The sequence below is a fragment of the Heptranchias perlo genome, chromosome 28, assembly GCF_035084215.1.
Source record: "Heptranchias perlo isolate sHepPer1 chromosome 28, sHepPer1.hap1, whole genome shotgun sequence".
Lineage (NCBI taxonomy): Eukaryota > Metazoa > Chordata > Chondrichthyes > Hexanchiformes > Hexanchidae > Heptranchias > Heptranchias perlo.
The window spans coordinates 40,946,700-40,973,827 of record NC_090352.1 but is presented as its reverse complement, the minus strand read 5'-3'; the positions used below and the strand labels follow the sequence as shown (position 1 = coordinate 40,973,827).

General features: G+C 44.4%; 1 protein-coding gene across 2 annotated transcripts in view; it reads left to right on the top strand.

Moving 5' to 3' along the window:
* ncor1 (nuclear receptor corepressor 1) overlaps positions 1-27,128 on the top strand; it is a 334,377-nt gene that overhangs the window by 101,991 nt on the left and 205,258 nt on the right. The window contains exons 1-6 of one of the 2 annotated variants that reach the window (XM_067967875.1): positions 16,151-16,241; positions 16,712-16,778; positions 17,665-17,837; positions 21,382-21,472; positions 23,044-23,222; positions 26,059-26,113. In XM_067967875.1, the coding sequence (XP_067823976.1) occupies positions 16,722-16,778; positions 17,665-17,837; positions 21,382-21,472; positions 23,044-23,222; positions 26,059-26,113 (555 nt within the window). In that variant the 5' untranslated portion in view covers positions 16,151-16,241; positions 16,712-16,721. Of the gene's footprint in view, positions 1-16,150; positions 16,242-16,711; positions 16,779-17,664; positions 17,838-21,381; positions 21,473-23,043; positions 23,223-26,058; positions 26,114-27,128 lie in introns of those variants that run through there. The other variant, XM_068008588.1, reaches the window with a different exon arrangement.

Genomic DNA, 27,128 nt, shown 5'->3' with positions numbered 1-27,128 from the left:
CGATATCCCCACCATCACAGAAGCCAGTCTTCAGCCAATTCGATTCACTCCACGTGATATCAAGAAACGGCTGAGTGCACTGGATACAGCAAAGGCTATGGGCCCCGACAACATCCCGGCTGTAGTGCTGAAGACTTGTGCTCCAGAACTAGCTGCGCCTCTAGCCAAGCTGTTCCAGTACAGCTACAACACTGGCATCTACCCGACAATGTGGAAAATTGCCCAGGTATGTCGTGTCCACAAAAAGCAGGACAAATCCAATCCGGCCAATTACCGCCCCATCAGTCTACTCTCAATCATCAGCAAAGTGATGGAAGGTGTCGTCGACAGTGCTATCAAGCGGCACTTACTCACCAATAACCTGCTCACCGATGCTCAGTTTGGGTTCCGCCAGGACCACTCGGCTCCAGACCTCATTACAGCCTTGGTCCAAACATGGACAAAAGAGCTGAATTCCAGAGGTGAGGTGAGAGTGACTGCCCTTGATATCAAGGCAGCATTTGACCGAGTGTGACACCAAGGAGCCCTAGTAAAATTGAAGTCAATGGGAATCAGGGGGAAAACTCTCCAGTGGCTGGAGTCATACCTAGCACAAAGGAAGATGGTAGTGGTTGTTGGAGGCCAATCATCTCAGCCCCAGGACATTGCTGCAGGAGTTCCTCAAGGCAGTGTCCTAGGCCCAACCATCTTCAGCTGCTTCATCAATGACCTTCCCTCCATCATAAGGTCAGAAATGGGGATGTTCCATTCGCAACCCCTCAAATAATGAAGCAGTCCGAGCCCGCATGCAGCAAGACCTGGACAACATCCAGGCTTGGGCTCATAAGTGGCAAGTAACATTCGCACCAGATAAGTGCCAGGCAATGACCATTTACAACAAGAGAGAATCTAACCACCTCCCCTTGACATTCAACGGCATTACCATCGCCGAATCCCCCACCATCAACATCCTGGGGGTCACCATTGACCAGATACTTAACAGGACTAACCATATAAATACTGTGGCTACGAGAGCAGGTCAGAGGCTGGGTATTCTACGGCGAGTGACTCACTTCCTGACTCCCCAAGGCCTTTCTACCATCTACAAGGCACAAGTCAGGAGTGTGATGGAATACTCTCCACTTGCTTGGATGAGTGCAGCTCCAACAACACTCAAGAAGCTCGACACCATCCAAGATAAAGCAGCCCGCTTGATTGGCACCCCAATCCACTAACCTTAACATTCACTCCCTTCACCACCGGTGCACTGTGGCTGCAGTGTGTACCATCCACAGGATGCACTGCAGCAACTCGCCAAGGCTTCTTCGACAGCACCTCCCAAACCCACGACCTCTACCACCTAGAAGGACAAGAGCAGCAGGCACATGGGAACAACACCACCTGCACGTTCCCCTCCAAGTCACACACCATCCCGACTTGGAAATATATCGCCGTTCCTTCATCGTCACTGGGTCAAAATCCTGGAAGTCCCTTCCTAACAGCTTTGTGGGAGAACCGTCACCACATGGACTGCAGCGGTTCAAGAAGGCGGCTCACCACCACCTTCTCAAGGGCAATTAGGGATGGGGAATAAATGCTGGCCTTGCCAGCGAAGCCCACATCCCATGAACGAATAATAAAAAAAAAAGTTCTGGGCACCGCACTTTAGGAGGGATGTGAAGGCCTTAGAAATGGTGCAGAAGAGATTTACTAGAATAATTTCAGGGATGAGGGGCTTTAGTTACGTGGATAGATTGGAGAAGCTGGGGTTGTTCTCCTTGGAGTGGAGACGGTTGCGAGGAGATTTGATAGAGGTATTCAAAATCATGAAGGGTCTAGACAGAGTAGATAGAGAGAAACTATTCCCATTGGCGGAATGGTCAAGAACCAGACGGCATAGATTTAAGGTGATTGGCAAAAGAACCAAAGGTGACATGAAGAAAAACTTTCTTACACAGCGAGTGGTTAGGATCTGGAATGCACTGCCCGAGGGGGTCGTGGAGGCAGATTCAATCATGGCCTTCAAAAGGGAACTGGATAAGTACTTGAAAGGAAAAATTTTTTAGGGCTACGGGGATAGGGTGGGGGAGTGGGACTAGCTGGATTGGTCTTGCATAGCGTGGGCGTGGACTCGATGGGCCGAATGGCCTCCTTCCGTGCTGTAAGCTTTCTATGATTCTATATTTCTGTGATCTTCAATGGTGCCGCCATTGCCAGGACCCCCACCAGCAACATCCTGAGGTCACCACTGACCAGAAGCTGAACTGGACCAGCCATACCAACACCAACTGCAAGAGCAGGGCAGAATTTGGGTACTCTGATGACTGGATCACCTTCTGACCTCTCGAAGCCTCTCCAGCATCTACAAGATTCCAGTCAGGAGCGAGATGGAATCGTTATCACTCACCTGGACGGGGGCGGCTGCAACAACACTCCAGAAGCTCAACACCATTCAGGACAGAGCAGTTTTCTTGATCCTGCCACTGGACTCGATTTCCAAACGCTCCACCATTGTCGTACGGTATTGTACGATCTACAGGATGCATTGCAACAGTAACCAAAGTTACTTTGACAGCACCTTCCTCCTTTGTGACTTCTACCATCGAGAAGGACAAGAGCAGTCGTGGGAACACCATCACCTTCAAATTTCCCTCCAAGTCACACATCATCCTGACTTGGAAATATATCGGCCTTTCCTTCATCGTTGCTGGGTCAATATGGAATCATAGAATGGTTACAACATGGAAGGAGGCCATTCAGCCCGTCGAGTCCATGCCGGCTCTCTGCAAGAGCAATCCAGCTAGTCCCACTCCCTGGCCCTATCCCCGTAGGCCTGCAAATTTTTTCCCTTCAAGTACTTATCCAATTCCCTTTTGAAGGCCATGATTGAATCTGCCTCCACCACCCCCTCGGGCAGTGCATTCCAGATCACAACCATTCCCTGTGTAAAAAAAAAATGTTTTTCTCTTGACGCCTTTGGTTCTTTTGCCAATCACCTTAAATTTATGTTCTCTGGTTCTTAACCCTTCCGCCAATGGGAACAAGTTTCTCTCTACTCTGTCTGATCCCTTCATGATTTTGAATACCTCTAGCAGATCTCCTCTCAACCTTCTCTGCTCTAAGGAGAATAACCCCAGCTTCTCCAATCTCTCCACGTAACTGAAATCCCTCATCCCTGGAATCATTCTATTAAATCTGTTCTGCACCCTCTCTAATGCCTTCACATCCTTCCTAAAGTATGGTGCCCAGAACTGGACACAGTACTCTATTTGTGGCCGAACCAGTGTTTTATAAAGGTTTATTATAACCTCCTTGCTTTTGTACTCTATGCCTTTATTTATAAAGCCCAGGATCCCGTATGCTTTCTTAACCGCTTTCTCAACCAGCCCTGCCACCTTCAATGATTTGTGCACATATACCCCCAGATCTCTCTTAGAATTGTACTCTTTAGTTTATATTGCCTCTCCTCGTTCTTCCTACCAAAATGTATCACCTCACACTTTTCTGTGTTAAATTTCATGGGAGTGGGGGTAATATACTGGCATGGATTGAAAATTGGTTAACAGACAGGAAACAGAGTAGGAATAAATGGGTCTTTTTTGGGGTGGCAGGCAGTGACTAGTGGGATACCGCAGGGATCAGTGCTTGGGCCCCACCTTTTCACAATATATATCAATGATTTGGATGAGGGAATCAAATGCAATATTTCCAAGTTTCTGATGACACAAAACTAGGGATTGAGTTGTGAGGAGGATGCAAAGGGGCTTCAGGGTGATTTAGACAAGTTGAGTGAGTGGGCAAATACATGGCAGATGCAGTATAATGTGGATAAATGTGAAGTTATCCACTTCGGAAGGAAAAACAGAAAGGCAGAGATATTTAAATGGTGATAGATTGTGAAATGTTGATTTACAAAGGGACCTGGGGCCCTTGTACACCAGTCACTGAAAGCAAACATGCAGGTGCAGCAAGTAGTTAGGAAGGCAAATGCGTTGGCCTTCATTGCAAGAGGATTTGAGTAAGGATGTCTTACTGCAGTTATACAGGGCCTAGGTGAGACCACACCTGGAGTATTGTGTGCAGTTTTGGTCTCCTTACCTAAGAAAGGATATACTTGCCATAGAGGGAGTGCAGCAAAGGTTCATCAGACTGATTCCTGGGATGTGTGAGGAGAGATTGGGTCGACTCGGCCTGTATTCACTAGAGTTTAGAAGAATGAGAGGGGATCTCATTGAAACGTATAAAATTCTGACAGGGCTAAACAGACTGGATGAGGGGAGGATGTTTCCCCTGGCTGGGGGATCTAGAACGAGGGGTCACAATCTCAGGATACGGGGTAGGACATTTGGGACTGAGATGAGGAGAAATTGCTTCACTCAGAGGGTGGTGAACCTGTGGAATTCTCTACCACAGAAGGCTGTGGAGGCCAAGTCACTGAATATATTTAAAAAGGAGCTAGATAGATTTCTAGACACAAAAGGCATCAAGGGGAGAGAGCGGGAATATGGTATTGAGATAGAGGATCAGCCATGATCATATTGAACGGCGGAGCAGGCTCGAAGGCCCGGATGGGCTACTCGTGCTTCTATTTTCTATATTTCATCTGCCACGTGTCCACCCATTCCATCAGCCTGTCTATGTCCTCTTGAAGTCTACCACTATCCTCTTCACTGTTCACTACCTGTCCAAGTTTTGTGTCTTTGGCAAATTTTGAAATTGTGCCCTGTACACTCAAGTCCAAGTCATTAATATATATTAAAAAAAGAAATGGTCCTAGTACCGATCCCTGGGACTGGATCCTCCAGTCCGAAAAACAACCGTTCACCACTGCTCTTTCCTATTACATAACCAGTTTTGTATCCATGGTGCCACTGCCCGCTTTACTCCATGGGCTTCAACTTTGATGACAAACCTATTGTGCGGCACTTTATCAAACATCTTTCGGAAGCCCATATGTACATCAACCACATTGCCTTCTCTGTTACCTCATCAAAAAACTCAATCAAATTCGTTAAACACGATTTGCCTTTAACAAATCTGAGTTGGCTTTCCTTAATTAATCTCCAGTTGTCCAAGCGACAATTTTGTCCCGCATTTGATAAGGTCCCACGTAAGAGACTGTTAGCTAAGATAGAAGCCCATGGAATCGAGGGAAAAGTACGGACTTGGTTAGGAAGTTGGCTGAGCGAAAGGCGACAGACAGTAGGGATAATGGGAAAGTACTCACATTGGCAGGACGTGACTAGTGGAGTCCTGCGGGGATCTGTCTTGGGGCCTCAATTATTCACAATATTTATTAACGACTTAGATGAAGGCATAGAAAGTCTCATATCTAAGTTTGCCGATGACACAAAGATTGGTGGCATTGTAAGCAGTGTAGATGAAAACATAAAATTACAAAGGGATATTGATAGATTAGGTGAATGGGCAAAACTGTGGCAAATGGAATTCAATGTAGATAAATGTGAGGTCATCCACTTTGGATCAAAAAAGGATAGATCAGGGTACTTTCTAAATGGTAAAAAGTTAAAAACAGTGGATGTCCAAAGGGACTTAGGGGTTCAGGTACATAGATCATTGCCTATGAAGTGTCATGAACAGGTGCAGAAAATAATCAAGAAGGCTAATGGAATGCTGGCCTTTATATCTAGAGGACTGGAGTAGAAGGGGGCAGAAGTTATGCTGCAGCTATACAAAACCCTGGTTAGACCGCACCTGGAGTACTGTGAGCAGTTCTGGGCACCGCACCTTCGGAAGGACATATTGGCCTTGGAGGGAGTGCAGCGTAGGTTTACTGGAACGATACCCGGACTTCAAGGGTTAAGTTACGAGGAGAGATTACACAAATTGGGGTTGTATTCTCTAGAGTTTCGAAGGTTAAGGGGTGATCTGATTGAAGTTTATAAGATATTAAGGGGAACGGATAGGGTGGATAGAGAGAAACTATTTCCGCTGGTTGGGGATTCTAAGAGTAGGGGGCACAGTCTAAAAATTAGAGCCAGACCTTTTAGGAGCGAGATTAGAAAACATTTCTACACACACAGGGTTGTAGAAGTTTGAAACTCTCTTCCGCAAACGGCAATTTATACTAGCTCAATTGCTAAATTTAAATCTGAGATAGATAGCTTTTTGTCAACCAAAGGTATTAAGGGCTATGGGCCAAAGGCAGGTATATGGAGTTAGATCAGAGACCAGCCGTGATCTTATCAAATGGCTGAGCAGGTACGAGGAGCTGAATGGCCTACTCCTGTTCCTATGTTCCTATTATTGTTTCTAAAAGTTTTACTCCTACCGAGATTAAACTGACTGGCCTGTAGTTGTTGAGTTTATCATTTAAACCCTTTTTTGAACAAGGGTGAACATTTGCAATTCTCCAGTCCTCTGGCCCCACCCCCGCATCTATGGATGATTGGAAGATTATGGTCAGTACCTCCGCAATTTCCACCCTTACTGCCCTCAGTAATCTAGGATGCATCCCATCCGGACTGGGTGACTTATCTACTTTAAGTATAGCTAGCCTTTCTGGTACGTCCACTTTATCAATTTTTAGCCCATCCAGTATCTCAAGCATCTCTTCACTTACTGTGACTTTGGCAGCATCTTCCTAGGTAAAGACAGATGCAAAGTATTCATTTAGTACCTCAGCCATGCCCTCTGCCTCCATGCGTAGGTCTCTTTATTTTTTTGGTCCCTACTCGGTCCCACCCCTCCTCTTACTATCCATTTAGTAAGGAATCTTACAACACCAGGTTATAGTCCAACAAATTTATTTTAAAATCACAAGCTTTCGGAGATTATCCCCTTCGTCAGGTGAATGAGTGAAAGGTTCTCAAATCGCATATCTTATATTAGGCTGGGACACCATCACACCAATCAAAAGGTGTTGTTGGTGTTCAGACAGATTAGCCATGGAGAACAGTACGTCCCAGTACACTGAATATACATTGTGTCAAATTACACAGACAGAGAGAAAGAGACCCAAATGGCAGAGAGAGAGAGAGAATATTAAAAACAGATAACTTTTTTTCCCCTTGCTGTTGGGGTTACGTGTAGCATGACATGAACCCAAGATCCCGGTTGAGGCCGTTCTCATGGGTGCGGAACTTGGCTATCAATTTCTGCTCGACGATTTTGCGTTGTCGTGTGTCTCGAAGGCCGCCTTGGAGAACGCTTACCCGAAGATTGGTGGCTGAATGTCCTTGACTGCTGAAGTGTTCCCCGACTGGGAGGGAACCCTCCTGTCTGGCGATTGTTGCGCGGTGTCCGTTCATCCGTTGTCGCAGTGTCTGCATGGTCTCGCCAATGTACCATGCTCCGGGGCATCCTTTCCTGCAACGTATGAGGTACACAACGTTGGCCGAGTCACAGAAGTATGAACCATGTACCTGGTGGGTGGTGTCCTCTCGTGTGATGGTGGTATCCGTGTCGATGATCTGGCATGTCTTGCAGAGGTTGCCGTGGCAGGGTTGTGTGGTGTCGTGGACGCTGTTCTCCTGAAAGCTGGGTAATTTGCTGCGAACGATGGTCTGTTTGAGGTTGGGTGGCTGTTTGAAGGCGAGTAGTGGAGGCGTGGGGATGGCCTTAGCGAGGTGTTCGTCGTCATCGATGACATGTTGAAGGCTGCGGAGAACATGGCGTAGTTTCTCCGCTCCGGGGAAGTACTGGACGACGAAGGGTACTCTGTTGGTTGCGTCCCGTGTTTGTCTTCTGAGGAGGTCTGTGCGATTCTTCGCTGTGGCCCGTTGGAACTGTCGATCTACAAGTCGAGTGTCATATCCCGTTCTTACGAGGGCGTCTTTCAGCGTATGTAGGTGTTCATCGCGTTCCTCCTCGTCTGAGCAGATCCTGTGTATTCGCAGGGCCTGTCCATAGGGGATGTCCTCTTTGACGTGGTTCGGGTGGAACCTGGAAAAGTGGAGCATCGTGAGGTTGTCCGTGGGCTTGCGGTAGAGTGAGGTGCTGAGATGCCCGTCTTTGATGGAGATTCGTGTGTCCAAGAAAGAAACCGATTCTGAGGAGTAGTCCATTGGGAGTTTGATGGTGGGATGGAACGTGTTGATGTTATCGTGTAGTCTCATCACCCATGAGGACGGCCTCAACCGGGATCTTGGGTTCATGTCACGCTACACGTAACCCCACCAGCAAGGGGGAAAAAAAAGTTATCTGTTTTTAATATTCTCATTCTCTCTCTCTCTCTCTCTCTCTCTCTCTCTATCTGCCATTTGGGTCTCTTTCTCTCTGTCTGTGTAATTTGACACAATGTATATTCAGTGTACTGGGACGTACTGTTCTCCGTGGCTAATCTGTCTGAACACCAATGACACCTTTTGATTGGTGTGATGGTGTCCCAGCCTAATATAAGATATGCAATTTGAGAACCTTTCATTCATTCACCTGACGAAGGGGATAATCTCCGAAAGCTTGTGATTTTAAAATAAATTTGTTGGACTATAACCTGGTGTTGTAAGATTCCTTACATTTGTCCACCCCAGTCCATCACCGGCATCTCCACATCATATCCATTTAGTGTTTACATGCCTATAGAAGATTTTTGGATTCCCTTTTATGTTAGCTGCCAGTCTATTCTCACACTCTCTCTTTGCCCCTCTTTCCTTTTTTGCTTACCCTCTGAACATTCTATATTCAGCCTGGTTCCCTAAATCCTGGAATTCCCTACCTAACAGCACTGTGGGAGCACCTTCACCACATGGACATCGGTGGTTTAAAGAGAAGGTCCGCCACCGTCTCGTGGCAGCTAGGGATGGGTAATAAATGCAGCCTTTCCAGCGTCACCCACACCCCGAGAACAAATGACACAAAAATATAAATATACTTTGTTGGCAACTAAGGAACATATTGAAAAACAACATGGCTGCATTGTGACTTTGGCTCGGTGAAATTTGTTCGGAGCATTGTGGGACATTATATTCTAAGATCATTTTTCACTTCTGTATCTCCCTTTGAATTTAGTGTGCCTAGTTAGCTCTTCACTAAAGACCTTGTCGCCTGCTGTAAACCCCTCCCCATCAGTTGGAGGACTGTGCCACTGAGGTAGTGCACTGGTGAGGTCTGGTTGATACTTGTTTTCCCTGACTGCTACACTATGTATATGGAAACGAATAACCTTGTGACACCACCAGTACCAACGAGGTGATGTATTATCGTCTCTTGGCCTTGTGGGTCATGGCGATTCTATGAATCACTCAAACGTTTGCTATGTTGCAGAATAGCCGTAAAAGGGAGCACCTACAGCTGTGAAGAGAAAGTTTGGCTCTCTGGGTATTGTTCTTTTTTTTTAAATCACAGAAAGCAAATTAGGTAACAGGATGTGGATTGTAATTGGCCCCTGGGTTTCACTTAGGGACATAAATATGCAGCTAGCTTCCCACCTGCAGAAAAATGAACTCTGCGTGACCGACACAGTGATCAGTCTCCCCCTCCTTCCGGTTACATCTTGGCTCAATTCCTTTTTGCTATTTTTACAGTTACTAGGTTTGACGCAGATGTAAATTGCTTGGGATAAAATCGCAATAAAACTGAAATGGTTGAGCAGTTTACAGATATGTTTGGCACAGAGCTCAGTTGTAGCAGCAACATCAGGTGCAGCACCTGCCAGCACTGCACCTGAGAGGAACAAGGGCTGGGTGCACAGAGGACACAATATCTGGGTTAGTTTACTTATCAGTGCAGAGCATGAGAACAGGACGTCAAACCACATTCTTAGCAAGCTCCATCCGCAGTGGGAATCGCAAATATTACTACAGTCTGGGTAAATTAGGTTACATCCTCTGTGCCCAACAAAGTTAACCCCTGCACTACTAAAGTTGCATTGTAGCTTCTGGTAAAGCATAGTGCTATACAGTCTTCATATCAGGTTATATTTTACTAGCAAAGTGTTATTTAAGAGCTTGATGGATAACGAGAAAAGAATTTGTAATTGAGTCTGACTGGTTGAGTACAGAAATTTTTATAGTGTTTGTTGCTCCCTTTTTCTCTCTTTCCTCTTGAAGGTGGCAATTCTCGCTGGTTCCATAGGCACCAGGCCTCCAATACCTCACCCAATTGACTATTCAAGTGTGAACCTGGATAGTGAATAGCAGCAAGCTACTTAACCATGGGGGATATAGCAGCCAAACCTGATCCTGCTCTCACCTGATGTCCAAATGCATGTGTAACGGTCCTGGAAGACATGGTTGTGGGAAGGTGGAATTATGGGGAAGGGAAGTTGGGTATACAAGGCTTAAACCCAGAGGTTGTGTGGGGGTAGGGGAGAGAGAGAAGGTGCAATGTTGCTGCAGATGTTTTTAAATACGCTGTGTTCTATATACATAACCAAGTTTGGAGTGTTCTGGAAGAAGTTGAAGCCCCTGTTAAAAGGCACACTTTCCAGAGAGAGTCGCTGGATGGTGACTGTGTGTGAGAACGCTGGCTGGATTTTTTCCATGCTTCTCCAGCTCCCCATTTCCTCCTCCCTTTTCCCCAAAGTTAGTTTGTTTCCATCTGGACCCTGCTTTTATATTACATTGCATTAGAAAAATTGATTTCATCCCATTTCTCAGTGCGCTTGTTGTTCTAAGCTCATCAATGTGGTTATAATTACTTTGGAAATGATTATTAATTGTATGATTTATATCAATGAGTGTTAATTGTATTCAGGGGGTGGGTATCAATTGGGGACTCTCATATCCTTTTTATAGGAGAGCTTATCTAGGGTGTGATGTGTGTATAAGGGGAATCTCAATGAATAAAGGCTTGGAAACAGCTAAAGATGAGGCTCTACTATTTTATCCTTCACCACATGGCTATCCAATTGTAACAATGATTTGCTGCTTTCGAAAGTGTCCTGATTAAAGTTTTGTGTCTGCTGAAGCTACAGAGTTTGTCAGTATATAGAACAGAATGTATTTGTCCCTAGATTGAGTTGATGGTGCTGAATGTATTCTGGCCTAACTTTTTTTAAATTCATTCTTGGGATGTGGGCATCACTGGCAAGGCTGGCATCTATTGCCCATCCTGAGATGCCCTTGAGAAGGTGGTGATGAGCTGCCGCCTTCAACCACTGCAGTCCATGTGGTGAAGATACTCCCACAGTGCTGTTAGGTAGGGAGTTCCAGGATTTTGACCCAGTGATGATGAAGGAACAGCGATATATGTCCAAGTCGGGATGGTGTGTGACTTGGAGGTGATGGCGTTCCCAACCACCTACTGCCCTTGTCGTTCTAGATGGTGGAGTTCGAGGGTTTGGGAGGTGCTGTCAAAGAACTCTTGGCGAGTTGCTGCAGTGCATCCTGTAGATGGTACACACTGCAGCCACGGTGTGCTGGTGGTGGAGCGAGTGGATGTTTAAGGTGGTGGATGGGATGCCGATCAAGCGGGCTGCTTTGTCCTGGATGGTGCCGAGCTGCTTGAGTATTGTTGCAGCTGCACTCATCCAGGCAAGTGGAGAGTATTCCATCACAGTCCTGACTTGTGCCTTGTAGATGGTGGAGAGGCTTTGGGGAGTCAGGAGATGAGCCACTTGCCACAGAACATCCAGCTTCTGATCTGCTGTAGTAGCTTTGGCATTTATGTGGCTGGTCCAGTTAAGTTTCTGGTCAATCGTGACCCCCAGGATATTGATGGGGGATTCGGCAGTGGTAACGCCATTGAATGTCAAGCGGAGGTGGTTAGGCTTTTTTTTTCTTGGAGATGGTCATTGCCTGACACTTGTGTGGCGTGAATGTTACTTGCTACTTATCAGCCCAAGCCTGGATGATGTCCAGGTCTTGCTGTATGCAGGCACGGACTGCTTTATTATCTGAGGAATTGCAAATGGAATTGAATACTGTGCAATCATCAGTGAACAACTGTGCCTTGTACTCTGTTACTGAAGAAGTTGATAGAACTGATCTTATTAGTGATTTATTTTTTCTTAAATCAAAGAAAATGGTCCAGTGAGTACTGCTGTAACCTTATCGAAGCTATCTGCAAAGATGCTGAAGCAGTATTGGGGGTGGTGTTTAAAGTGTGTAGAGGGAAGGTGCCTCTGTGACTTTGCTAACTCTTGAGAGTAGATTCTTAAAAGGTTAGTCTGTTGAGGTCCTCGCTCCTTAAACGCACACATCTCTGCTGCAGAATCAGCATTCTGCACGCAGTGTGCCTCCAGCTGATGTGGGACAGTTTGTACTGGGGATTTCATACATGGCAGCTTCACGTTTTAATTTGCACGTGCACACATTTTCACACTCGTACATGAAAACTATTTACTTACAAAATAGTCCAAATGTATTCATTTCTATCTTTCTATTTCTATCCAGCTCTGTGGTCCCCCTTTCCTGCGATTGCACATTTCCCTTACACTGTGTGGCCGCTAGAAAAGCTGAACAGACACTTCATGTTGTACAATCTATAAAGCTATTTCCAGATGTGAATTTTTAAATGATTTTTAAATGTGGCATTTACCCTCCATGTGAGCAAATAGTCCTTATCACATTTACCTGCCCTGTTCCCATATTCCTTCATCCACTTCTCCAATCTAATCTTGAATGTTGACAGCTTCTGTCTCAACCATTAACCCTGGAAGTGAATTCCACAGCCTCACAATTCTGTGTGTGTAAAGAAGTTTCTCCTGCCCTCTGTTCTAAATGTCTTACATTTAATTGTAACAATGACCCTTCAACTACTGGAAGCAGTCTGCTTCTATCTATCGTGTCCCATCCTTTGATAATTTTAAACACTTCAATCATACCTCCCCGCAATCTGCGTTGTTCTAACAAAAAAAGTCCCAATTTTGCAAGTCTTTCTTTCTATTTGTATTTCCTCATACCAGGCAGCATCCTAGTGAATCTGCACTATGCGCTCTCTAAAACCTCAATATCTTTTCCATAGTGTGGAGCCCAATACTGTACACAGTCCCCTAACTGAGGACTTATAAGTTTTATACAGGCTCATCATTACCTCTTGGCTTTTATATTCCATAACTTTTGTGATAAAACCTCGAATTCTGTTAGCTTTGTTTTACAGCCTTATCAACCGAAATTAACTATACCACCTATTTTGGTATCATCTGCAAATGTGAACACAACTCCCTCTAGCCCTATATCCAAATTATTGATATACACAGTGAACAGAAGTGGCCCCAGGATTGAATCCTGTGGGACACCATTACCCACTTCGAACCACTTTGAAAAACTGCCCGTAACTCCTAACCTCTCTTCTTCCTTCGAACCAACTTTAAATCCGCTTTGTTACACTTTTCCCTAATTCTATACCCGTAACCTTCATTTGTAATCTCCCATGTGGTACCTTGTTAAAAACTTTCCTAAAGCCCATGTATAATAATCTACTGTATTTCCCACATCTACCACATCTTGTTACCTCCTCAAAAAACATGAGGTCTGTTGAGCACAATTGTCCCTTTTGGAGTATGTGCTGGCTATGCCTAACTATTTTCTCTTTATCTAGATATCTGGTAACTTCATCCTTAATTTAAAAGCTCTTAAACTCTTCTTTAAGAAAAAAAAATTTCCTACCCCAGATGTTAAGCTAACTGGCCTATAATGGACCTGGATTAGTTCTGTCTCTTTATAAAATGGAACTACATTGGCATTCTCCAGTCCTCTGGCTCACATCCACTCTCAGTAGAACCTGAAATATAATTTCTAGAGTATCGGCAAGTTCTTCCCTCGTGATCCTAGGATGTATCCCGTCGGGCCCTGGTGCTTTGTCTTCCTTTAGTCTAACTAACTTATCTAAAATTTTCTTTTTATCCATCTTCTTATGTTCAACCCCAACCTTAGCTGCTGGATTAAAATTGCTGGCAAATTAGCTGCTAGGTTTAAAAGCTAACTTGGCAATACCAGGCTGACAGTATTAAAGGGAAAAGCTTTGACACAGTAGGAGAAAAAGCACTGGTTAGTGGAGTTCTGTGGAGCACTGTTACGGTTCCCCTGCTCTTTACACACAGCCGTGCAGACTGTGTGTTCAGATTCTCTTCAGTAGTTAACTGGAAAAGAGTGAAGAGTGCCAGTAACTGGAGCACATTTCTGTCATTGTAACATCATTATACAGCCCTTGTTCTGCTATTAAATATTGTCTGGCCCCACAAAGGTAACTCATACTTCCCTGGGTAGTGGAAAAGTAGGTCAGTGGTATTTATATGGTCTGGTTGGAATGCATTGGATGGAAAGTGTGTAGATAAATATTAACATTCAGATGTTTTAGTACGAGTGATCTTGTAGTGAGTGGAAAGTCAGTGTCACATCCTTTTCCTGTGGCCAGGATTTATTTAAGAGCAGCCAATTTCCTGCAATTCTTTCAGTGCTGTGTACATAGAGCCAAGCCGACTCAGAAAGAGAAAAAGTGGCTTCCGCTTGGGTCAGACAGTCATTTGGCTGAAAAAGAAACCTCCTTTTACTCCAAGTAGTTGAGGTCGAAGATTGTTGTGAAGCCATGGCCCCACCACTGAGTGGCCAGGAGGTGGATGGTGGTGATGTTTCCTCTCAAAGTCTGCTCGCAGTTAGCGAGTGATGCAATATGTTTAAGGTCCTGTTCTCACTGAATTCCAAAACTTGTGGAAGGCTGTTTGTGCTCAGTGAGAACCCTAGTTCATAATTTGCTAAATGACTTAAAATTGATCCTTCCACACTCCCCTTGCAACATATTCATATATATCATATATTCTCTTTCTCCTCTCTCTCTCTCTCTCTCTCTCTCTCTCTCTCTCTCTCTCTCTCTTTCTCTCTTTTTCTCTCTCTCTCTCTCTCTCTCTCTTTCTCTTTCCCTCCCTCCCTTCCCCCCCCCCCCTCCACCTTTGGATAAGAGGGCAGAAGATTGGTGACCAAAATAAACATTAGAATTTTATCTCAGCTGTCCTAACGATTCCAACTCAACTGTTTGATTAGGCAACCACTGTTCATACTGACTGAGAGTGGTTGTATCCCAAACCAAGAGTGTAAGTAATGTGGGCCCTCAGTGCAGGACTGGTGGAGGGGAGACTGCCCACGAGTGGACACTCGGTGCAGGACTGGTGGAGGGGAGACTGCCCACGAGTGGACACTCGGTGCAGGACTGGTGGAGGGGAGACTGCCCACGAGTGGACACTCGGTGCAGGACTGGTGGAGGGGAGACTGCCCACGAGTGGACACTCGATGCAGGACTGGTGGAGGGGAGACTGCCCACGAGTGGACACTCGGTGCAGGACTGGTGGAGGGGAGACTGCCCACGAGTGGACACTCGGTGCAGGACTGGTGGAGGGGAGACTGCCCACGAGTGGACACTCGATGCAGGACTGATAAAAAGAACATAAGAAATAGGAGCAGTAGTCGGCCATACGCCCCCTCGAGCCTGCTCCACCATTCAATAAGATCATGGCTGAACTTCAACCTCAACTCCACTTTCCCGCTCGATTCCCATTCCCTTGATTTCCCCTGGAGTCCAAAAATCTATCGATCTCAGCCTTGAATATACTCAACGACTGAGCATCCACAGCCCTTCGGGGTAGAGAATTCCAAATATTCACGACCCTCTAAGTGAAGAAATTCCTCCTCATCTCAGTCCTAAATGGCCGACCCCTTATCCTGAGACTATGACCCCTAGTTCTAAACTCTTCAGCCAGGGGAAACATCCTCTCAGCACCTACCCTGCCAAGCCCTCTCAATCTTGTATGTTTCAATGAGATCAGCCCTTATTCTTCTAAACTCCAGAGAGTATAGACCCATTCTACTCAATCTCTCCTCATAGGACAACCCTTTCATCCCAGGAATCAATCTAGTGAACCTTCGTTGTACCGCCTCTAAGGCAAGTATATCCCTCCTTAGGTAAGGAGGCAGTGCAGCAAAGGTTCACTGATGGGAGGTGGAAGAAGAGATGAGAACCCTCTTTGGAGGTGGAAGAAGAGATGAGAACCAGCCCAATGACAGAATTTAGTGGTTAATGTCTTCCAGCCAATCTATAGTCTGTATTAATAACCCACAGGAGCAGATGTATTTCTGGACGGAAATGGGAATTCAGTGTTTACAGTTCGTGAAGCTGTTTCAAATTGCGTGTTGAGGGGTGGGAATCTCCTGACAGCTGTGTGTGGGAGGAATGGGGTGGTGTTCTCAGCAGGAGAGGACCAGCTGTCCCCGCACAGTTGACGTTCTCTAAGGCTGTGTTGGCCGACACTGTTGGTGCAAATATTAGTGGCGATGCAGAATACAGACTGAACAGGAAAGAATTGTTTACATGCTTTACAAAAAGTAAAGCAGCCTGCAGTGCCTCATAGTCTCTAATTCAGTCTTTGGGTCAGTAAGGAAACAAATCCCTTCAGTTTATGATTTCAGCAAACCCTTTGATTGTGCTCCAACCCACTGATCTGTCTGGTTTTGTACAACGCATGGACAGTGTAATTTCACCAGAGATTTGAGCTCCAAATGCACGCAGATTGATAAATTTATAAGCACAACATATTTACAGGTGTCTATAGCTGGTAATTGTAATTTATCAGTTGATTTATAAGTGATAACTGAGGATCCATTGCACTTAAGTGCTGTATGCCCATTAGCTTCAGTGCAGATGCCCACTTCATGCCACAGTTGTTTTGAGTGTTTATCATTTTGGCCCAGTGATGCATGACAACTATCAAAATGCTTTACTAAGGTGTATGCAGAGAATACCGTTCAACTTTTATCACCTAGGCAACTACCCGCCCTGCAGTTCAGTGACTTTTCGATTGCTCCCTACCTTACCATTTTTGTATTTGTTTATATTTTAGGAACCAAGTAATGCGGAAAAAACTGATCCTTTTTTTCAAGAGGAGGAATCACGCTCGTAAACAGAGGGTATGTTCTGGTGCTTAATTTAAAAAAAAATTAAAGTCTGATTGGCAATGTGAGGTAAATGACAAAAATAAATGTTCAATCAAAGTGAAGCGTTGAACTGCAGCATGGAGTGGAAGTTGACTGCTGCTGTAGTGGCGGAGGAAGTAGGTTTAGGACAAGATATCACAGTTAAAGGGGCTACAGTGAATGTTGGGTGCAAGGAAGTACCTTAGAGGCAAAAGGGAAAGAGAGCACGAGATTCACCGCAAAGGGAGACACTACTGTGTTTTCATTTTTATTTAACATGCAGTGTTAGTGAGTTCTGAGAGAGATTGGGGTGCGTGGCAAGGGTGGTGTGTATAATGGAGATGGTGCTATAGCTGGCGTTGTTTTGTTCAGAATCTCTGCTTTCAGTAGTTTTCCATGAGTCTGCATGTGATTTCAACGTGCAATTCAGTCCCAGGCGTTTTTGTTTTTTCTAATCAAAAATGATGGAAAAACATAAATTTACTCTTAGATATACTTATAATTACAAATGGAAAAGGTGCCTGTTATTGGACATAAGGGTTACCTTAAGATCCAATTTGGCCACCAGAAATGATACCCTTTGGCCTCTCGGTAATAATTCAGCATCTTAGTATTTTTTACCCCTCTGTCCTGTTCAAGGACTTACTCCTAAACTTGTGTTAATCTACCTGCTAGGAATAACTTGAGGGGCTGCAGGATGTAGCTCACTCAGTAATGTTTTCTCTCCCCTGTAGCAAAATGTCTATCTTCCAGTCATCCTCTGGTCCAATGTAGACCAGCCTCTTGGGATATGAACCCTCCTCCTCCCACACACAGATACTGACGCTCTATTTTTAGCCATAATTCCACCATTCTTCCATTTTTGATGCATGTTTTGCAGGAGCAAAAAATCTGCCAGCGGTATGATCAACTTATGGAGGTGTGGGAAAAGAAGGTTGAAAGAATAGAAAACAACCCTCGACGGAAGGCCAAGGAGAGCAAGACCAGGGAATATTATGAGAAACAATTCCCTGAAATCCGTAAGCAAAGGGAACAGCAGGAACGCTTTCAAAGGTAGTGGTTGGGACTAAATTCTGTTCATATTACTCTAATCCCATGAGGTGCAGTACGAAAAAGCAAAAATAATCTCTCTCTCTCTCTCTCTCTCTCTCTCTCTCTCTCTCTCTCTCTCTCTCTCTCTCTCTCTCTTACGCTCGTCCTTACCCCCCCTAACCAAACACCAAATCCAAAACTAAATGAAGGAGCAAAACCTGGAGTCCGCCTGACTCCAGCACCTTTGCTGGTTGACTTGGGAGTGTGCGATTGGTTTAGTGCTAGACCCACTTTGGGTGACTCTCTGTTTTGTAAGGACAGTCCAGACTCTGCTGTGCATTACACCACAGCAAAGCTCTCAAATATTTGCAGATGTGAATTGAAATATTTAGGTGCTTGCTGTCTATTTGAGATGCTTTGCTATTTGTTTGTGATTCCAAAGATGGGTTGAGAAATTCCCTATCTCCAGGCTGCTGCTTTTGATCAGGATCTGAAGAGCCTCTCTCATGTTGGACCCGAGAAGTAGATTGAAATGCTGCAAGTTGAAAGGAAAGGGTGTCCTAAAACTCCATCGCTCACTGAGGGCTTCTCCTGGTTGTAACCAGATACTGCAGCGTTATGTTACACACATCTTTGAACAATATGGGAGATTTTCCACTCCCGAAAGTACATCGGGGCAGAGACTGAGTGCCTGGAATGCAACAGTACTGTGCTGCCCAGTACTTCCTGGCCAGGCAGTGCTGCCGGGGTGTTGGGGGGGGAAGGGGCGGGGGCAGGACGCTCGTGCTGTCCCAGTGCACAGCCTTTAGACCTTCATAATTCATGCAAGGGAATGGGGCACCCTAACCTGCATCACTAAGTGGTTTGTCCTCAGCACTGTGAGTCTGTATAAAAAGCACCAGACAGCAGGTATCTCCTGTGTCACTCTGACTGATTTTTGTTCTGTTGTTCTGCTTTGCTTTTATTTTATTTTTTTTCCATTCATGGGATGTGGGCGTCGCTGGCAAGGCCGGCATTTATTGCCCATCCTTAATTGCCCTTGAGAAGGTGGTGGTAAGCCGCCATCTTGTACCACTGCAGTCCATGTGGTGAAGGTTCTCCCACAGTGCTGTTAGGTAGGGAGTTCCAGGATTTTGACCCAGCGATGATGAAGGAACAGCGATATATTTCCAAGTTGGGATGGTGTGTGACTTGGAGGGGAACGTGCAGGTGGTGTTGTTCCCATGTGTCTGCTGCTCTTGTCCTTCTAGGTGGTAGAGGTCGCGGGTTCGGGAGGTGCTGTCGAAGAAGCCTTGGCGAGTTGCTTGGGTGCATCCGTTTATTTAGGAGAATTTTGTTTTGCTGCATTTTGCTATAATTTGGTTTTTTTTCTTTTTTCCCTCTTTTACCACTTAACAGGCTAACATATTTAAAGCTCATTGTGAAGTTTGATAAAGACTGAAACAATATTTGTTCCCATATGCAGCCACTTGACTTTAAGAGAGCATTTCCCTTTAATTTGCATCTGCTGACCAAATTGTCTGCTTCCCTATTAGGCTTGCTTCCTGCACAAGGCCAAAGCTACACAGGCAGCTCCAAATAATGATTGAAGTGAGCTGACAGCGAAATAACCAGGGGTAGTCAGTTCCCTATGCTGCTGGCCAGAGTTGCTCCAGCATCTCGAGCAAAAGTCTCAATTGTGTCTGTAGCAGGAAATCTTCCCAATACTTTTGACTGGGTCAGAACCAGGATCACAAATAAATCCCCGCTCCTAAATGTGGCACAAGCTCATTTCAGAATAAAAGTCCCTACATAGACCAGGTAATCAAAGAATTGGAAGACTGTCAGCATTGAATGGTTAACACTTCTAAAGTGAACATTATTTCTTTGAGATTTTGTAAACTGGTTCTATCTCTGTACTCGTTTGAGAAACCTGGTGAAACGTGCCTTCCCGATCATCTGTTCTGCAATCTCCTGTGTTACTCTTAGCAGACAGCCTTCTAATGGGATTAAATAAACTCACACCTGAACTATTTTGACCTTCTAAACACTTTCAGTATCAGTCACCCTGAGCCTCTCTTAAAGCAGTTATTAGATGTAAAAACTGTAGCCAAACGCACATGTACAGTTCTTTCAACATTGACTGCAGTTAGAGACTCACCGTATTCCGGTAGCATCACCGGAGATACAGTACATTGTGGGTCCTACCAGATGCCATCGGATTCCTCTCCTGGAGAGTAGAACTGGGAAGCTGGTATTGTGCCTCTTCCCCAAAACCCCTGCTGAAACATAAAAGCACTTTAAAATGGTAACAGGAAATATTGCACATGCATATTATTTCTACTGTAATGTATACACTTCTTGTAGCAATGCCTCACGCATTCAGTCATGATTTAAAAATAGAAAGGAAAAAGAGGAACAGGGCCAGATCAGTACGAAAAGCTACTGGCTGACCTCGCAGTGCTCTCACCATGTTTTTCTGTTGTTCCGAGCAATGGTAACAGCACCTTCTGAAGCAGGATCAGTGAGGGTGGAGCAGGACAAGGGGCATAAAATGGAACCTTCTGTCACAGTGCGGCTGGCTGGGGGTGTGCATGTGTGGGATTGGAGTGTATTTGTGCGACTGGCTGGGCAGGTGTATGGCTGTTTGGGTGTTATTAGAATATTACACTGATAGGAGTTCAAAGTGTAACTAGGCTGGATTGCACAAAGGCAATAGTATCAGCTGCAAATTTGAAGTTTGTGAATGTTGGTTGTAGAGATAAGTGTAGTGTGAATGGTGGGATTAGAGACATGTTAAATACAGCCGTTACCTTGGACAAGGCTGACTGGTTACGGTTAGGAGGCTGTTAGGTGTCATCATGCAGTTTTATGTCCTGAATGGAAACACTATTAAAGCATGCAGTATTTTAGGGTTTCAAAATCTTGGAAGTTATTATAATTTTGAGTGTTTATCCTCACCCTGCATCACTAAAAAACACAAATGATCTGTTTTTCCATAGAGAGACAGCCTTCATACATCTCTTCAGATTTCTCATTGACCCCTCTGTGCCTTCCAGATCTGAGATACTTGTAGCTCAAAGAACATCTGGTTCTCAAACCTATTTCAGTGCTTCAAACCACAGAATCATTTAATGATTTAGGTCTAGATTCTCACCCATTTGTAGTCAATAGGCAGAAGATCCAGCCCTTAACGTTAAAGTATGCTCTGGGCCGAGTAATACATTGAATCCTCACTGCTTGTTTAGTGATTTAATACCACAGGGTGCTTTAAAGCAGCATAGTACATCCCAATCCTTCCTATTGCAAAATTTACTGAGAAGTTTCCCTAAAGTGGATGCTGTGGTCTTAAAATGACATTGGAAGGGACAGGAGTACAAGTCCATGTGATTGGCGCCATGGCTCTCTGAATGGTGTGCAAATGTTTGTTTTTCTCTTGAAGTGGGAGAATCTATTTTAACTCTGCTGCATCATGTAATGTTGTGTTATATATCATAGTTTGAAATGGCTGTTTGTTTAAGCAACCTAATTAGAATTTGAGTTTTGCAAAGAAAATGCTCAGTGACCCCTGTTTTTATTTTTCCAGGGTTGGGCAGAGGGGCGCTGGGCTCCCAGCAACCATTGCCAGGAGCGAGCATGAAATTTCCGAAATCATTGATGGACTCTCCGAACAGGAGGTCAGAAAGCATCTCATTCATTAAAGCAGACAAATCCCGCTTGTACAAACATTTCACCCATTAATACAGATGCACTACTATTTATTGGCCAAACTGCTGATGGGCAGGCACGCCACGTGTACTCTGTGTAATGGTTGCTTTGTCCTGGATATGTATCCTACTTATTGTGACCTACTTGGCTCAGTAAAAATGTCCACACTGCTATTGGGCTATGGAGCTGGCTACTGAGGGATGTGTTCTAGGATAGGATGGATTTAACCAATCCATCCTATCCTAGAACACATCCCTCAGTAGCCAGGCTCACAGTTTCCTTGCCCTTGATGACCCAGCTGAGATTGGGAATTAACCTTCTGATGCACAGTGGGAGCAATCTATGTGCAACCACTGTGGGACAGTGATTCACAGAGTCCTGATGCCTTCTGTGCCTCAATAAGATTTCACTTCTCTGGTCCCCTATTTGGGAATGTCCATTCTGAGGAAGGGCAGCTGCTTTCACAAATAAGTAGCAAATGGGTTCTGGCTTAGTAATGGCATTGGGCTCCTCATTTTCTCAAGCCTCACTTTCCTGTCCCTTCGCAGCAGTTTGTGTTTTTTTTATTCGTTCATGGGATGTGGGCGTTGCTGGCATTTATTGCCCATCCCTAATTGCCCTTGGGAAGGTGGTGGTGAGCCGCCTTCTTGAACCGCTGCAGTCCGTGTGGTGACTGTTCTCCCACAGTGCTGTTAGGGAGGGAGTTCCAGGATTTTGACCCAGCGACTATGAAGGAACGGCGATATATTTCCAAGTCAGGATGGTGAGTGACTTGGAGGGGAACGTGCAGGTGGTGTTGTTCCCATGTACCTGCTGCCCTTGTCCTTCTAGGTGGTAGAGGTCGTGAGTTTGGGAGGTGATGTATGAGGATCTCTCTATCCCTCCCCCCCCCCCCCCCCCCCCCCCCCACCACACAGGTCAGATTGCCAAGCAGGCCCTTGAGACCTAAGAGACACTGCCAGCACAGGGCTCACTACACAAAAAGCTGGTTCATCCAATCTGAAAGTTTCTCAGTAACCTGCACAATGATTGAAAAGCCTCTGGCCATAAAAGATCTTCAGCAATTGTACTGGAATCCTTGCAAAGGCCACACCAGGGTTCACCAAACTCAACAGAAACATAACCCTCTTGCCCTGGGGAATCCCATTCCCACTGACGTCTGTGATTTACTAGCCACTGGCATTGAGGTGCAGAGTTATAAGTCATGCAGAAATACAGCCTTTGCTTCCAAAACCACCATATCCGGACACGGCTGTATACAGTCATTGAGTCCTTCCCCGGCTGCTATTGGTAATCAACAATTTAGGTGGTATTTTCCTCAGGGTGTGTTGTTCTGGAATTGTTTTACCCTCTTCCCCCTCCTCCCCATAGAGAGAGGCAGTGAGCCAGCAGCAGCTGCAAGCCTGGAGGTGCTAGATGAGGTTTGTGTCCTAATTGTGAGGAAATAAAAAGCAAAATAGGTGAGGCTATAGATTCAAAATAAGATATTGGACTTTTTATTCTGGTGGATTAAATGCAGTGATTGGTTGGTTTATTGCAGAACAATGAGAAGCAGATGAGGCAGCTTTCTGTGATCCCTCCAATGATGTATGACACGGAACAGCGACGGGTGAAGTTTCTGAACATGAATGGGCTAATGGAAGATCCCATGAGGGTGTACAAGGAGCGGCAGTTCATGAACGTCTGGTCTGAGCATGAGAAGGAAATCTTCAAAGAGAAGTAATTATAGTCTTGCACCATTGAAATAAAGGCATTCTCCATTGAACATTTGCTGTATATTAAAGATTCCTTCCTACATCTGCTCCAGTCTTGCACACACAAACCAGCAGACCCAATTTCCAGTAGGTTCTAGTCCACTGCAGCTAGAGCTCCCTGGATGACCAAAGATATAGAGATTAAAATGAAACCGAAAAGGAGGCTAGTAACAACATAAGGTTCATAATACAGTAGAGATCCAAGCTGATTACAGAAAGTACGGAGGAGAGCTACAAAAGGAAATAAGAGGCAAAGAGAGAGCATGAGAATAGATTAACGGCTAACATAAAAGGGAACCCAAAAGTCTTTTATAAACATATAAATAGTAAAAGGGTATTCAAAGGAAGGGTGGGACCAATTAAGGACCAAAAAGGAGATCATCTTGTAGAGACAGAAGACATGGCTGAGGAACTAAATGAATACTTCGCATCGGTCTTCACTAGAGAAGAGGATGCTGCCACTGTAGCAGTAAAGGAGGAGGTAGTAGCAATATTGGATAGAATAAAAATAGTTAAAGAGGAGGTACTTAAAAGATTGGCAGTACTCAAAGTAGAAAAATCACCCGGTCCAGATGGGATGCATCCTAGGTTACTGAGGGAAGTAAGGATGGAAATTGCGGAGGCTCTGACCACAATCTTCCAATCCTCCTTAGATATGGGGATAATGCCAGAGGACTGGAGGATTGCAAATGTTGCACCCTTGTTCAAAAAAGCGGAGAAGGATAAACCCGGCCATTACAGGCCCATCAGCCTAACGTCGGTGGCCTGGTAACTTTGAGTCAATGATCCGGGACAAAATAAAATGGCACTTGGAAAAGTCTGGGCTAATAAAATGAAAGTCAGCACAGATTTGTTAAAGGAAAATCGAGTTTGACTAACTTGATTGCGTTCTTTGATGAATTAACGGAGAGGATTAATGAGGGTAGCGTGATTGATGTGTATATGGACTTTCAAAAGACATTTGATAAAGTACCATATAATAGACTTGTTAGCAAAATTAAAACAGGGATTAAAGGGACAGTGGCAGCATGGATACAAAATTGTCCAGGGGATAGAAAGCGAGACTAGTGGCGAATGGTTGTTCTTTAGTCCGGAGGAAATATACCGTGGTGTTCCCCAGGGGTCAGAATTAGGACCACTGCTCTTTTTGATATATATTAATGACCTGGAATTGGGTATAGAGGGTGTAATTTCAAAGTTTGCAGATGACACAAAACTCTAAATGTAGTAAACAATGTGGAGGATGGTAACAGACTTCAGGAGGACATAAACAGACTGGTGAAATGGGCAGACTCATGGTAGATGAAATTGAATGTAGAGATGTGTGAACTGATACATTTTGGTAGGAAGAATAAGGAGAGACAATATTAAATAAATGGTATAATTTTAAAGGGAGTTCAGGAACAGAGACCTGGGGGTGAATGTAAACAAATCTTTGAAGGTTGTAAGACAAGTTGAGAAGGCTTTTAAAAAAAAATGTATATGGGATCCTGGGCTTTATTTATAGAGGCGCAGAGTACAAAACCAAGGAAGTAATGCTAAATCTTTATAAAACACTGGATAGGCTGCAGCTGGGGTATTGTGTTCAGTTCTGGGCATCACACTTTAGGAAGGATGTCAAGGCCTTAGAGAGGGTGCAGAAGAGATTTACTAGAATGGTACCAGGAATGAAGGACTTCAGTTATGTGGAGAGACTGGAGAAGCTGAGGTTGTTCTCCTTCGAACAGAAAAGATTAACGAGAGATTTGATAGAGATGTTCAAAATCACGAACGGTTTTGATAGAGTAAATAAAGAGAAACCGTTTCCAGTGGCAGAAGGGTCGGTAACCAGAAGACACAGATTTAAGATGATCGGCAAAAGAACCAGAGGCAACATGAGGAAAATTTTTTTTACTCAGCGAGTTGTAATGATTTGGAATGCACTGTCTGAAAGGGTGGTGGAAGCAGATTCAATAGAAACTTTCAAAAAGGGAAAATATTTACAGGGCTATGGGGAAAGAGCAGGAGAATGGGACTAATTGGATAGCTCTTTGAAAGAGCTGGCACAGGCACAATGGGCTGAATGGCCTCCTCGTGTGCTGTACCTACTATAATATTGGCACTTTATATATAATAAATTGTATTGCTTTCTGACAGGTTTTAGGTTAAGTCAGATGTCTTGTAGCAATGGAGCATTCCCTTCTACTCCTTGCTTTGCGCTGCTTAGCGTGGGAGCTCTGTTGTCTAGGTACGTAACATTGCCAGTGCAGTTTACTGCTAGTCCTCCCAGTTAATGGAGGGTTTGCAGAGCTAAGATTTTCTGGGTAGGTGGGTATTTGAGCGTAACATTGTAACCACCGAATATTGATCCTCTTAAAAGTAGAACATTTGCAACATGGGAGTTTAGAAGAGTCCACTTACTTGGAAAGACATTAAAGTTGTGGCATGGAAGTGGTTATCTGTGACCTTGGAAAGGCCCTTGTGGTTCACTTGTAAATATGTTACCAGAACTGGCTGTGCCTTCACTTTGATAGTGCTTTTTTTTTGTTGTTTTTTGCTTTGCCTTTTACATCGATCAGTTTCGATTGATTTGCCACAGATGGGATACAAGGATTCATATACCTTTTTGGTTTTGCGGTGCAGAATGTTGCTCTGATGCACTTTGCTGTTGGTACAATATAATGACGACTGCAAGTTAATGAATAACTTGCTTTGCTTTCTGCCAGACACTGACTCAGGAGAAGAATCATTGAGTTTTTATTAAGCTTTTACCCTTCAGCTGATTATTTGTGTTACTGATGAGAGATTTCTGGTTTCACCAGGTTTGTTCAGCACCCAAAAAACTTTGGCTTGATAGCGTCTTACCTGGAGAGAAAGGTAAGTGGCCTCACGACACGACTGTTCTTTGGGAAAAGAATCTGTGATATTCCTTCTTATTTTTCTCATGCCATCTTCAACTGATTTGCTTGAAGTCCATTGAGCCTGCCCGCAGCGGTGAGAAAGCCATATGCTGCCTGTAACAATCTTTGATGTAAAATCTTTTAGATTTGTTGTGTTTTGTTAGAATTTGTTATAACGCATTCTAATTAGTGTCTCATACACTGACACTGACTCTCTCCTTTCTCTCTCTCTCCTTTCTCTCTCTCTCTCACGCTCTCTTTCTCTCTCTCTCTATCTCTCGCTCCCTTGTATCACAAAGCATAGCATACATGTTTAAAAAGCTTGGGCCTCATTTTGTGAAATGTCTAAATTGTATGCTTATTAGAAACATGGGATCTGTTGTATTGAAGCCCTGTGTACACATCCTTTTCTGGATTAGTTGGTGCTCACGAGTTTGCTTCAGTGCTAGAAATATTGAAGGTGCTCACTTCAGAGGTGGAGAAGAAATTGCCATAAAGTTGCAACCAAACTTTAAATTTAGAAATTGCAAGGAATGTTTTGCAGAACCTGATTATTTGCATGATGTGGAGATGCCGGTGATGGACTGGGGTTGACAATTGTAAACAATTTTACAACACCAAGTTATAGTCCAGCAATTTTATTTTAAATTCACAAGCTTTCGGAGACTTCCTCCTTGGAAGTCTCCGAAAGCTTGTGAATTTAAAATAAAATTGCTGGACTATAACTTGGTGTTGTAAAATTGTTTATGATTATTTGCAAACAGCATAGGCAGTCCAATCAAAGACCAGTAACAGACAGAGCAGTATTTACAGTTTCTGCTATTGTATGAATTGTTCTCATTTCCATTATAAATCATAGGCAGTCAGAGTCAACTGTATAGTGTTACAAAGAAAATCTTCAAACCGTACTCAGTGTCTCATTTGATTTCTTTGGCAAAAGTGCTGTTTTTTCCTCCCTCTTCCATGTGGTCTATTTGAGGTAAAAGGGAAAT